The sequence below is a fragment of the Momordica charantia genome (assembly GCF_013281855.1).
Source record: "Momordica charantia cultivar OHB3-1 chromosome 10 unlocalized genomic scaffold, Mcharantia_2.0 BLBB01000010.1, whole genome shotgun sequence".
Classification (NCBI taxonomy): Eukaryota; Viridiplantae; Streptophyta; class Magnoliopsida; order Cucurbitales; family Cucurbitaceae; genus Momordica; species Momordica charantia.
Window position 1 is genome coordinate 13,471,916 of NW_028275158.1, and position 11,851 is coordinate 13,483,766.

At 38.1% G+C, this 11,851-nt stretch overlaps 1 protein-coding gene and 1 long non-coding RNA gene across 2 annotated transcripts; both read left to right on the top strand.

The window, feature by feature from the left end:
• Nucleotides 1-2,273: 2,273 nt before the first annotated feature.
• Nucleotides 2,274-2,860, top strand: LOC148208597 (uncharacterized). The gene is made up of 2 exons (XM_088119123.1): nt 2,274-2,748; nt 2,853-2,860. The coding sequence occupies exons 1-2, from the start codon at nt 2,274-2,276 to the stop codon at nt 2,858-2,860; spliced, it is 483 nt and encodes a 160-aa protein (XP_087975249.1).
• A 4,315-nt stretch (nt 2,861-7,175) lies between these two features.
• LOC111025090 (uncharacterized) lies at nt 7,176-11,291 on the top strand. The gene is made up of 5 exons (XR_015787272.1): nt 7,176-7,888; nt 8,067-8,366; nt 8,454-8,491; nt 9,132-10,906; nt 11,017-11,291. It is a non-coding gene; the product is annotated as an uncharacterized LOC111025090 (long non-coding RNA).
• Nucleotides 11,292-11,851: the final 560 nt, after the last annotated feature.

The window sequence follows — 11,851 nt, forward strand, 5'->3', positions numbered from 1 at the left end:
AACCTTCATCCACTTTGAGACACGAGGCACTTAAATACGTTTACAACAAGCATATGAAGGAGAGGACCTCTGTTAGATAACATGTCCTAGACATGATGGTCCACTTCAATACTGCTGAAGTGAACGGGGCCACCATGTTGTAAGCTTTTGGTGAACTTTGACATGCAAGAGTTGCATGTAATTTGCCTATTTAAGAAGGCTTTTGTTCAAACATCAAAAGCTCTTGGAACCTTTAGCCATTTGATGTGTTTTCAAAAAGCTTACATAACTGCTTTTAGCTCCACTTTTCTCTAATTTTTTCCTTCTCTAAAAAGAGTCCCACCACTCTATTCCAAGCCTTGAGAATAGCTAGGAAGATCTCTTGGTGGTCCTTCATTGGAGCTATTTGAAGATTTTTGAAAAGCTACAAAGGTTTGTATTTTTCTCTACTTATCTCTAAGCATCATAATGTATGATCATGCATGTTTAATCCTAGGTTGTATTATGCATCTAGATTGTTATTTCGATTCTTGCTCACTTCCGCTGCGCATGTATGTATTTTTTCCATCATGTGGTATCAGAGCATCTAGAATAACATTCATTTGCATATGGTGGGTACAAATTCATTTGATGAATGTTGTGGTTGAATTAAATTGGATATATTACGGTTTTGGCAATCCTCTTAATTTTGGCTTGTAATTATGTCCTTTTATTTGTTATTATTTTTTTTCCGAAGTCATTAGAGTTGGAATTAGGTTGTAATATTGGTCAAATTCAAAGAGATAAAGGTTGAAATTTAGCTTCAAACCCGCCTGGGACAAAGCTTTCAACCCGGTTCGGTTTTCCTCCCTTTTTGGTCCGGTTCGTGCTGTTTCAAGCCGGTTTGGGTTCTTGGAGGTCCGGTTTGAAGAGGTTCAAGGCCGGTTCAAGTTTCTACAAAATTGTTTTGTAATAATTTAGTTTAATTTAGTTGTAAGGATGCCAAAACCGGTCCAATTTAATTGTTGATAATTATGCATTATGAATGTATGAATTAAACGTTTTATATTGAATGTGCATAATGTATGCCATTTAGATTTAAAATCCCACCATAGGATTAAGCATGTATCATGCATGAGATATCTTATAAGTAGTTATAATGTATAGTATGCATGATAGATTCAAATTATGATTTGAATGTATGGTTATGGAGCATGCCTATAGTTTATAAGTGTTATAAAAGAGATAGACATTAAAATCCATAATAAAGATAATATGCATGCTCACTTAGGGTTAAATGGCCGATGCAAAAGTTTTCATAGGCAAAAACTAGGTCGTTACTCATAAATTGGTAAAACATGAACACTCACCCGATAAAATCTTGTCTAAGGCTGGGGGTATTTAAGTTGACGGTTTACGGAACACCCCCTACCTAGAGATTGAGTCGGTTCTTGAGTTGTGTTAACCAATTTCATGAGCATGCGTGAGCGGTGTGAGGTAATAAAATTGGTTTATCACCTAGACATCGTAGGTTTAAATCCAATATAAGAGTTATATTTGGATGAATCACCTAGACTTAGGATATGTTTATTTAGCCTGAATATATGCCTAAAGTGAATATACCCTAAAACCGTCTAGAACACTTCAGCTGAAGATTAGTAACGTACTATTAGCTCTAGCGTCCCTAAGAGTTCACAGCGTGAGATCCATGCTTGGCTTCGTGCCGCCGTGGGAGCGGCCTCCCTTCGGAGAGTGTTTGCATGGGTTATGAACAGGGTGAATAGGGGAAGTAGTTCATAGTAAGTGGGTGAAGGATTAGTGTCAACAAAATCCTACGGTCTCTTCCATTAGGTCGCACCGTGATAGTCCTATAATGCGCCTGCATGTCTGCCCTGGAGCGACCTTACCAATCGGAGGGTGGTATTATAGGATTCGGAACACCGCGAACTCCTAAAAGGATAGGATTTCTTAGATTCGTTTTCAATTTTGACTTTCCAATTTCGGGAGCATATTGATCCTAATCTTAGAAGTCTAAAAGTGGAAGGTCACACTTACAAGAATTACTAAGAGTTAGTATATTCTTGACCAAACCAAACGATAACTAAAGGCTATAGGAATAACAGTTATTCTGGTATTAGCATTTGGTCAAGATTGTCTTAATTCAATGGAGGAATGGTTGACTGCCTCTCGGTGGAGGCTGTTCTAAACCATTGAAGTATCGTTGCAAATATAAATAAAAATTGGGTACTTTATTAGAATTTGCTAAACTTAAAATTGGATTTAGAAACTAATATAAAGTATGTTTGTTTTTCAGCATGAATAGCCCAATAGTTCAACTCTTAGCTTCGGAAAAACTAAACGGGGTCAATTATTCAACGTGGAAAAAAAATCTCAATACGATACTAGTCGTCGATGACCTACGATTCGTCTTAACTGAGGAATGTCCACAAACCCCTGTCGCAAATGCCAACCGAAATGTTCGGGAAGCATTTGATCGATGGGTCAAGGCCAACGATAAGGCCCGTGTCTACATTCTTGCCAGCATGACTGATGTATTGGCGAAGAAACATGAACCCTTGATGACTGCAAAGGAAATCATGGATTCATTAAAGGCGATGTTTGGGGAACCTTCATCGACCTTGAGGCACGAGGCACTTAAATATGTTTACAATGAGCATATGAAGGAGGGGACCTCTGTTAGAGAACATGTCCTGGACATGATGGTCCACTTCAATACTGCTAAAGTGAACGGGGCCACCATTGATGAAGCAGCAGAGAAAGCAACGACAGGTAAATACGATTTACTAGTTGTTGAAACATGTTTAGTGGAGTATGATACTTCCACCTGGATACTTGATTCAGGAGCCACTAACCATATTTGTTTCTCATTTCAGGAAACTAGTTCCTGGAAGAAGGTGGAAGATGGCGAGATAATTCTCAAAGTTGGAACTGGAGATGTTGTCTCAGCCAAAGCAGTGGGAGATTTAAAGTTGTTTTTTGACGATAGATACATTTTACTAGAAAATGTTTTGTATGTTCCTCTTATGAAAAGGAACTTAATATCTATCTCATGTTTATTAGAACAAATGTATAGAATATCCTTTGAAATTAATGAAGCGTTCATATTCAGAAAAGGTATTCAAATTTGTTCTGCTATAATCGAAAACAACTTATATAAGTTAAGACCAACCAGAGCAAATTTTATCTTTATGACTGAGATGTTTAGAACTGTCGAAACTCATAATAAAAGACAAAAGGTTTCTTCTAACGCTTTTTTATGGCACTTAAGACTTGGACATATAAATCTCAATAGGATTGGGAAGCTGGTTAAGAGTGGACTTCTAAATAAGTTAGAAGATGACTCCTTACCACCGTGCGAGTCCTGTCTTGAGGGAAAGATGACTAAAAGATCTTTTACTGGAAAAGGTCTTAGAGCCACGATACCCTTAGAGCTCGTTCACTCAGACCTTTGTGGACCGATGAACGTAAGAGCTCGAGGTGGGTATGAATATTTCATCAGCTTCATTGATGATTATTCTAGGTATGGTGATATTTACCTAATGCATCACAAGTCTGAAACCCTTGAAAAGTTCAAGGAATATAAGGCAGAAGTTGAAAACCAATTAGGTAAATCAATAAAGACACTTCGATCGGATCGAGGTGGAGAGTACATGGACTTGAAATTCCAAGACTATTTGATAGAACATGGAATTCAGTCACAACTTTCTGCACCTAATATGCCTCAACAGAACGGTGTATCTGAAAGAAGAAACCGAACCTTGTTAGACATGGTTCGCTCTATGATGAGCTATGCTCAATTACCTGATTCCTTTTGGGGACATGCATTAGAGACCGCTGTCTACATTTTGAACAATGTTCCCTCTAAGAGTGTTTCTGATACACCTTATGAGCTATGGAAAGGGCGTAAAGGTAGTTTACGTCACTTTAGGATTTGGGGCTGCCCAGCACACGTGTTGGTGCAAAACCCTAAGAAATTGGAACGACGTTCAAAATTATGTCTATTTGTAGGTTACCCAAAAGAATCAAAAGGTGGTTTGTTTTATAATCCTCAAGAGAATAAAGTATTTGTGTCGACAAATGCCACATTCTTAGAGGAAGACCACATTAGGAGTCATCAACCTCGCAGTAGGCTAGTATTGAATGAGATGTCCAAAAACACTGCAGAAAGAGCTAGTTCATCAACTAAAGTAGTTAATGGAACTAACATTTATGGTCAGTCACATCGTTCTCAAGAGTTGAGAATGCCTCGACGTAGTGGGAGGGTTGTTCTTCAGCCTGACCGTTACTTGGGTTTAACTGAAACTCAAATCGTCATACCAGATGACGGCATAGATGATCCATCAACCTATAAACAGGCGATGAATGATGTGGACCGAGACCAATGGATAAAAGCCATGGACCTTGAAATGGAATCAGTGTATTCCAATTCGGTCTGGGTTCTTGTAGATCAGCCAAATGACGTAAAGCCAATTGGTTGTAAATGGATCTACAAGAGAAAACGAGACCATACCGGGAAAGTACAGACTTTCAAGGCTCGACTTGTGGCAAAGGGTTTCAACCAGAGAGAGGGAGTTGACTATGAGGAAACTTTCTCTCATGTTGCCATGCTAAAGTCGATTAGGATACTCTTGTCCATCGCCACTTTTTATGATTATGAAATTTGGCAGATGGATGTCAAGACAGCATTCCTAAATGGAAGTCTTGAAGAGAGTATCTATATGGTCCAACTAGAGGGGTTCATTGAACAGGGCCAAGAACAAAAGGTTTGTAAGCTTCAGAGATCCATTTATGGATTGAATCAAGCATCTCGGTCCTGGAATATAAGATTTGATACTGCGATCAAATCTTATGGCTTTGAGCAAAATGTTGACGAACCTTATGTATATAAGAAAATCGTCAATTCCACTGTAGCATTTCTAGTTTTGTACGTTGACGACATCCTACTCATTGGGAATGATGTAGGTTTTCTGTCTGACGTTAAAAAATGGCTAGCTAAGCAATTCCAAATGAAAGATTTGGGAGATGCACAGCATGTTCTAGGGATCCAAATAGTTCGGAACCGAAAGAACAAGACACTAGCCATGTCTCAAGCAACTTATATCGACAAAATGTTGTCTAGATATAAGATGCAGAATTCCAAAAGAGGTTTATTACCTTTTAGACATGGAATTCACCTGTCTCAGGAACAGTGTCCTAAGACACCTCAAGAAATTGAGGGGATGAGACATATTCCCTACGCTTCAGCTGTTGGAAGCTTAATGTATGCTATGTTATGTACTAGACCTGACATATGCTATGCAGTAGGGATAGTCAGCAGATATCAGTCTAATCCAAGATATGATCATTGGACTGCCGTTAAAAATATCCTCAAGTATCTTAGGAGAACGAGGAACTATATGCTCGTGTATGGTGCTAAGGATCTGATCCTTACTGGATACACTGACTCTGATTTTCAGACCGATAAAGATGCTAGAAAATCTACATCGGGATCAGTGTTCACTTTGAATGGAGGAGCAGTAGTGTGGAGAAGTGTAAAGCAAACTTGCATTGCAGACTCCACAATGGAAGTTGAATACGTAGCTGCTTGTGAAGCAGCAAAGGAAGCAGTGTGGCTCAGGAAATTCTTGACTAATCTGGAAGTCGTTCCAGACATACATCTGCCCATCACTCTCTTTTGTGATAACAATGGAGCAGTTGCAAATTCCAAGGAACCTAGAAGCCATAAGCGCGCAAAGCATATTGAGCGGAAATACCATCTCATAAGGGAGATAGTAAACCGGGGAGACGTGGTCGTCACTCAGATAGCCTCGGAAGAGAATCTTGCTGATCCATTTACTAAGGCCCTCTCGGCTAAAGTGTTTGAGGGTCACCTAGAGAGTCTAGGACTACGAGTTTTGTAAAGTAGGATAAGTGGGAGAATAATTCGGCGTGTATCTGATGTATGCCCAATCTTCTTGTATTTTCTCACTTAAACTCAATAAAATGTACCATTGGAGTTTTAGTCCAAGTGGGAGTTTGTTGGGTTTTAGTAGTTTGAAAATGACAGATATACTTTTATCATTCAATAAAGTTGTTATTGAAGGTTTTAATCAATAAGTAGTTATTGATCCAATAAAATGTTCTTACTATATCTAAATCCAATAAAATAAAAGATCCTAGATTGTTACCTGAGACTCAAACTCTATGTAAGAGACATAAATATGGATCAAGTTTGAGTTAATAGTCTAAATGGTCTATAGTATAGGAATAAGGTTGGGCGCCTTATTCTGGGGACACTATGGATGCGGCCCACTTTGTAGCTAGTACAAACGATGTGATCCTAATTCGTTCATGTGAAGACATGCGAGTGAGGGTGTCCCGTGCAAAGAGTTTGCAAAAGACCGGACCATGAGATAGTCACTTTTACTTTATAACATCGTTTACTGTTTGAAACTGACTATCTCAACTTTGATGGCCTAGGTAACTCGATCTTAATCCTGAGTTAACTATGAACTTCTGTTTACTCGGGATTATCCTTAGATCTGCATGGGTGAGAGCAGCTCAACAGCGCTGGCTCAATAAGCCTCCCATTTCAGGGGTAAGACCCAGTAGATAGCTAGGGACATAGGCTGCAAGAAGGAATTCACTTCTACCCAATTTTGGGATAGTAGAGAGGTTGTTCTCTTAAGGGCTGAATCCAGGTCTTGAACAATTGGTGCCACCCTCATCAAAAGGTTTGAGAGGATTTTTTGATTTGATAGTTGGACTACAAATCATTGTTCATCAAAGGATTAGTGGGGCTTAAGGAACAAGAGGTAATTACAGGGGTAAAGCGGTATTTTGACCCAGCTGTAATTACGAACAACCTGTGAAGGGTCGACTTACCGATCATGGTTATATCAAATGGACATAATATATCTACAGTGAGGAGAGTGCAGCTACGGGCTTTAGTGGAGTGACCGCGTAGTTAACGATTGTTGGTTAACTAGGTTAAAGAGTTTAATCAGTTAATCTCGAATCGTTGGAGCTCATGATCTGTAGGTCCATAAGGTCCCCTGGCTAGCTCATATAGGAATAAACTTGGAATAATTTTAAGGAATAATTCAAATCGTACGAATTAGGTTAATCATATGAGATATGATTAAGTAATTGATATATGATATCAATTTGAGAAATTTGGACAAAATATTTAAATAGAATTTAAATATTAAAATTATGAATGCGGATTCATAATCGGAGGCATGGATTTCATCAAACATCGGATTTTGGAAAAAGTCAAATAGTTGACTTTGACCAGAGAAAGTCAAAGGTTGACTAAAGTAGATTAAAATAATGTTTTTAACCAAGTTGGTGGAAAATTTCACTAACTTGTTGAGTGGAACATTTAAATAATCTCAAAAATTCACTTTTTGACACTTAGCCATGCATGCATAAGTGGAATGTGTGTTGTAAGTTTTTTGTGAACTTAAACATGCATTTTGACACTTAGCCATGCCATGCATGAGTGAAATGTGTGTTGTAAGCTTTTGGTGAACTTAGACATGCATTTTGACACTTAGTCATGTCATGCATGAGTGGAATGTGTGTTGTAAGCTTTTGGTGAACTTAGACATGCATTTTGACACTTAGTCATGCCATGCATGAGTGGAATATGTGTTGTAAGCTTTTGGTGAACTTTGACATGCAAGAGTTGCATGTAATTTGCCTATTTAAGAAGGCTTTTGCTCAAACATCAAAAGCTCTTGGAACCTTTGGCTATTTTATGTGTTTTCAAAAAGCTTACATAACTGCTTTTAGCCCCACTTTTCTCTAATTTTTTCCTTCTCTAAAAAGAGTCCCACCACTCTATTCCAAGCCTTGAGAATAGCTAGGAAGATCTCTTGGTGGTCCTTCATTGGAGCTATTTGAAGATTTTTGAAAAGCTACAAAGGTTTGTATTTTTCTCTACTTATCTCTAAGCATCATAATGTATGATCATGCATGTTTAATCCTAGGTTGTATTATGCATCTAGATTGTTATTTCGATTCTTGCTCACTTCCGCTGCGCATGTATGTATTTTTTCCATCAACAACGACATAACGGGACGGTCGACACCTTTCTACTACAGTTTTTGTGGTGGTTTGTGGTGGAGTACGACTGGCGGCAGTGTTTTGCTGCTCTCTCGATTTTTCGGTGACAACCAATGACCCTTAACAAGTTAATTTGGGAGATCCACACCCTTGTGGCGACGACAGTGGCTGTCGAGGCGTTTTCCTTGTGTTTTGCTGCTGTAAAAATGTCGAAAGAAAAAAAACATAGTCCTTGGTGTTCCGCGTTTACTCACTTCCATTCTAGCCCCGATTCGCGCTACCTACACCTATTCAAACTAGATCTAAGCTACCCACTCCCAATAGATGTCAATTTCGTGGTAATGGAACCTTTGAACCTCCTTAGAATTGTTTTTTATAATGGAAAGTTGGTGTTAATTGGTTGTCTTTTATCTCTTTATGCATAGGTGTTCAATCGATGCAAGATTTAGGAGCGTGGCAGTGGGTAAGTAGTACCAGCGGCGGGTGCGTGAGTGATTGTGTGTTGATGTTATCGAATAAGTCTTTGAGTTATTGTTTTTCATTATTCTCAACTTGTATGTGTTTTATTAATCGATGCAGGCTTTGTGTCTTATTGTGCGTGACTCTGAAAATGATACTATTATATTTGTCAATGTTGGACTTGGTTTTCTTAATTGTTGACTGTGGTTGCTAAGCTAGATTAGTTGTGATTAGCTAGGATGTTGTGAGGCATCCACTGTTGGATCTTATGTTTTCTTAGTGTGATTGGTTTGTTGATTTTCTGGGATATGTTGGATGACACTTTATGGTTATTCCTAGTTTGATAATATGTATTGGCTTGTTGTAGCTTAGTGTTATGGAATGATATCTGGACATAATGCATGTATTATACTTGTCGGTTATTGTTAGAGTTGACTTTTTACTGCATAAATATGTGTCGGTGCCCTGTTTGAACACGTTTTTTACCCCTTTCCCATTATTATTTGCCAAAAGAACCACATATTCTTACAGTAGAACATGCATAGATTATTTCTGCATAAAAGTCAAACTATGGTACTTTAGGAAAAATATGAGATAAATGCGGTTAAAGTTGGAAGAAAATAACATAATTCTGTTTCTGCAAGGTTGCTCGCGCATTTTTGGAGGACAAATTGTCAAAACGCACGTTTTGATTAATGAAGGGCAAGGAGGACATTTCCCACATGTTCAAAACCGTAAGTCCAAGTCTAAGTGAGGTGGTTAGGTGAATCTCAACCCTTTTTCCACTTAAAATGGAGGGGAGTTTCAACCAACCTATGGTGCTATAAAAGGGAGTCATCCATCCATCAGAATTCCATCCCTTCCAAGCTTCATTTCATCTTCTTTTAGACGGTCTCTAGTTGTAGAACATGTTTTTAGGGTTTATGTTCATGTTCTAATTGTTCATTTCTTCGTTTTTCACGCTTTTAACTTTCGTATTGCTTTTATTCGAGTTCTTACTTCCGTTATTTGTTCATTCTATTATTTTAAAGTTCTTTAGCGGGTTTCAACTCCCCTCACGCTCGAGAGAGAAGATGGTCAAGCTAGAACTCCTTGTACAGCTTATTTGTTCATTTAAATTCAATGAAAAATACTTTCTTTATGTTTTCGTGGATTTACTTTCATTTAATTATGTTCTAAATTAGTTATCAACCTCCTTGTGGAATGCCTTAGTCAAATGATTTAATTTTCAACACGCTCGGGATTTTGGCCAGATTGAGCCTGACACTTTTTTGGGCTGGTTTCTAAAAACTTCTCTTTACGTCTATTTCCATTTGGCCAGTGGGAACTTGATTTATACACTAAAGCCCAACCTTGGGAAAGGTGAGTTAGGTAAAATAATACGAAACTAATATGAGATGTGACTTAGGAATAAGTACATAAAACATGGTCCCAGACATAGGCCCTCTGACCCATAATGCAGAGTTGGTAGACATTTTCTAGGATTGTAATCACACATAGGAATATGATTGTAGGTTACCCTAGTCTCTACAGTAACCAAAAGTGGTAGTGAAAGAGTAAAACTCAAATCCCAAGAAAGGTAAGGAATTGCGCCTGATGCATTTTCCCAACATAGTGTGTTTTCCATGTTTTGTATCAAAACTAAGGTAGGAGACAAGGAGGTTGAGTTTCATTAAATTGCTTGTTAGTTAAAACCCCAAACAACAACATTTCATCACATTTTTCTTCCTAAATCACAATTGCATTACTTGATTTTGAAAAGCAACAAGTCCCTGAGGATTAGACCTTGGATTACTTCCGAGTATTACTTGTGACCGTGTGCACTTGCACGAGTTTCTAATCTTTTTTAAAGGTAGAGAAAGTCCCAACAAGTTTTTGGCGCCGTTGTCGGGGACTTAAGTTTTCAAATCATATTCTTTTCAAGTGAATTGTTTCATGTGTGATTGTTGCATACCTTTGTCATTGGACTTTTTGTTATATCTAACCTTTAAGGGAGTTGTGTATGAGCACAGGGTCTGGGTGGTTGACCTTTGATCAAGAGATTGAAAGAACCCTTGGGAGGATAAGGCGTGAGCAGAGGTTGAGAAAAGATCGTGAAAATAAAAAAGCGAAAGAAGTAAAAATTGAAGAAGAGATCATCGAGATGAATAGAAATCCACAAGATCCTCCACTGCCACAAAGTCCACCTATAAATGGAGATATGGTAGGTGAAGGAGCAGCAAACTGAGCACGAGAAATTCCCAATCTGATCCTTCTAACAGACAACCGAGATGTACCCATGCGAAATTATGTCACTCATGCGTTCCACAACCTAAATTCAGGGATAAATAATCCTGTACCCCAAGTCGCACAGTTCAAGCTCAAGCCAGTCATGTTCCAAATGTTACAGACGATCGGCCAGTTCGGAGGATTGACTAACGTAGATCCTTACTCCCATCTCAAATTCTTTATTGAAATAGCTAATGCATTTCAACTTCCTGGTGTCTCTGAGGATGTACTAAGATTAAAAATGTTTCCTTTTCTGCTCAGGGATGGTGCAAGGACTTGGCTAAACATACTAGAACCAAATTCTATCAACACTTGGGCAGACTGACGGAGAAATTTTTGGCAAAGTGCCACACGTTGACCAAGAACGAAGCAGTTCAAGAAGCTTGGGAGCGTTTTAAGGAATTACTGAGAAGATGCCCGAGCCATGGATTGCCTGTTGGGTGTGTTGCCCTAAACTCGTAGTTTGTATTTTGTGTAAAAACAAATGAATATTCAATAAAGTTTTATTCAATAAATTTGTTGTTGAATTCATAGTAGCTATTGGTCAAAAAGCATCTTCTGTGGCTCAAGTAGTGACTACTTTATAGGAAAGGGGGGCAATGGAATACACTATTATAGTAGCCGAAACGACGGATTCTCCGGCTACATTACAATACCTTGCCCCTTATACAAGAGTTGCTTTGGCTGAATATTTTATGTACAGAAAACAACATACTTCAATAATAGTGTATTCAGAAAAATACTGATCCTTTTGAAAAGAGATAAGAGCTAGTGAATCAGAAAAATTAATTAGGAATTAAATATACTTTTTTTATGGAATATATGTATCAATATTCATGGATCATACTTTTCATCTCACTTCCAATTCCTATCTTAATAGGAGTCGGACTTCTACTTTTTCCGACGGCAACAAAAAACCTTCGACGTATGTGGTCTTTTCCGAGTGTTTTATTGTTAAGTATAGTTATGATTTTTTCAGTTTATCTATCTATTGATCAAATAAATAGTAATTATATCTATCAATATGTATGGTCTTGGACTATCAATAATGATTTTTCTTTAGAGTTGGGCTACTTGATCGATCCACTTACTTGTA

What these genes read in the sequence shown, in the direction of transcription:
- LOC148208597 (XM_088119123.1), top strand. Translation starts at nt 2,274, where the DNA reads ATGAATAGCCCAATAGTTCAACTCTTAGCTTCGGAAAAACTAAACGGG.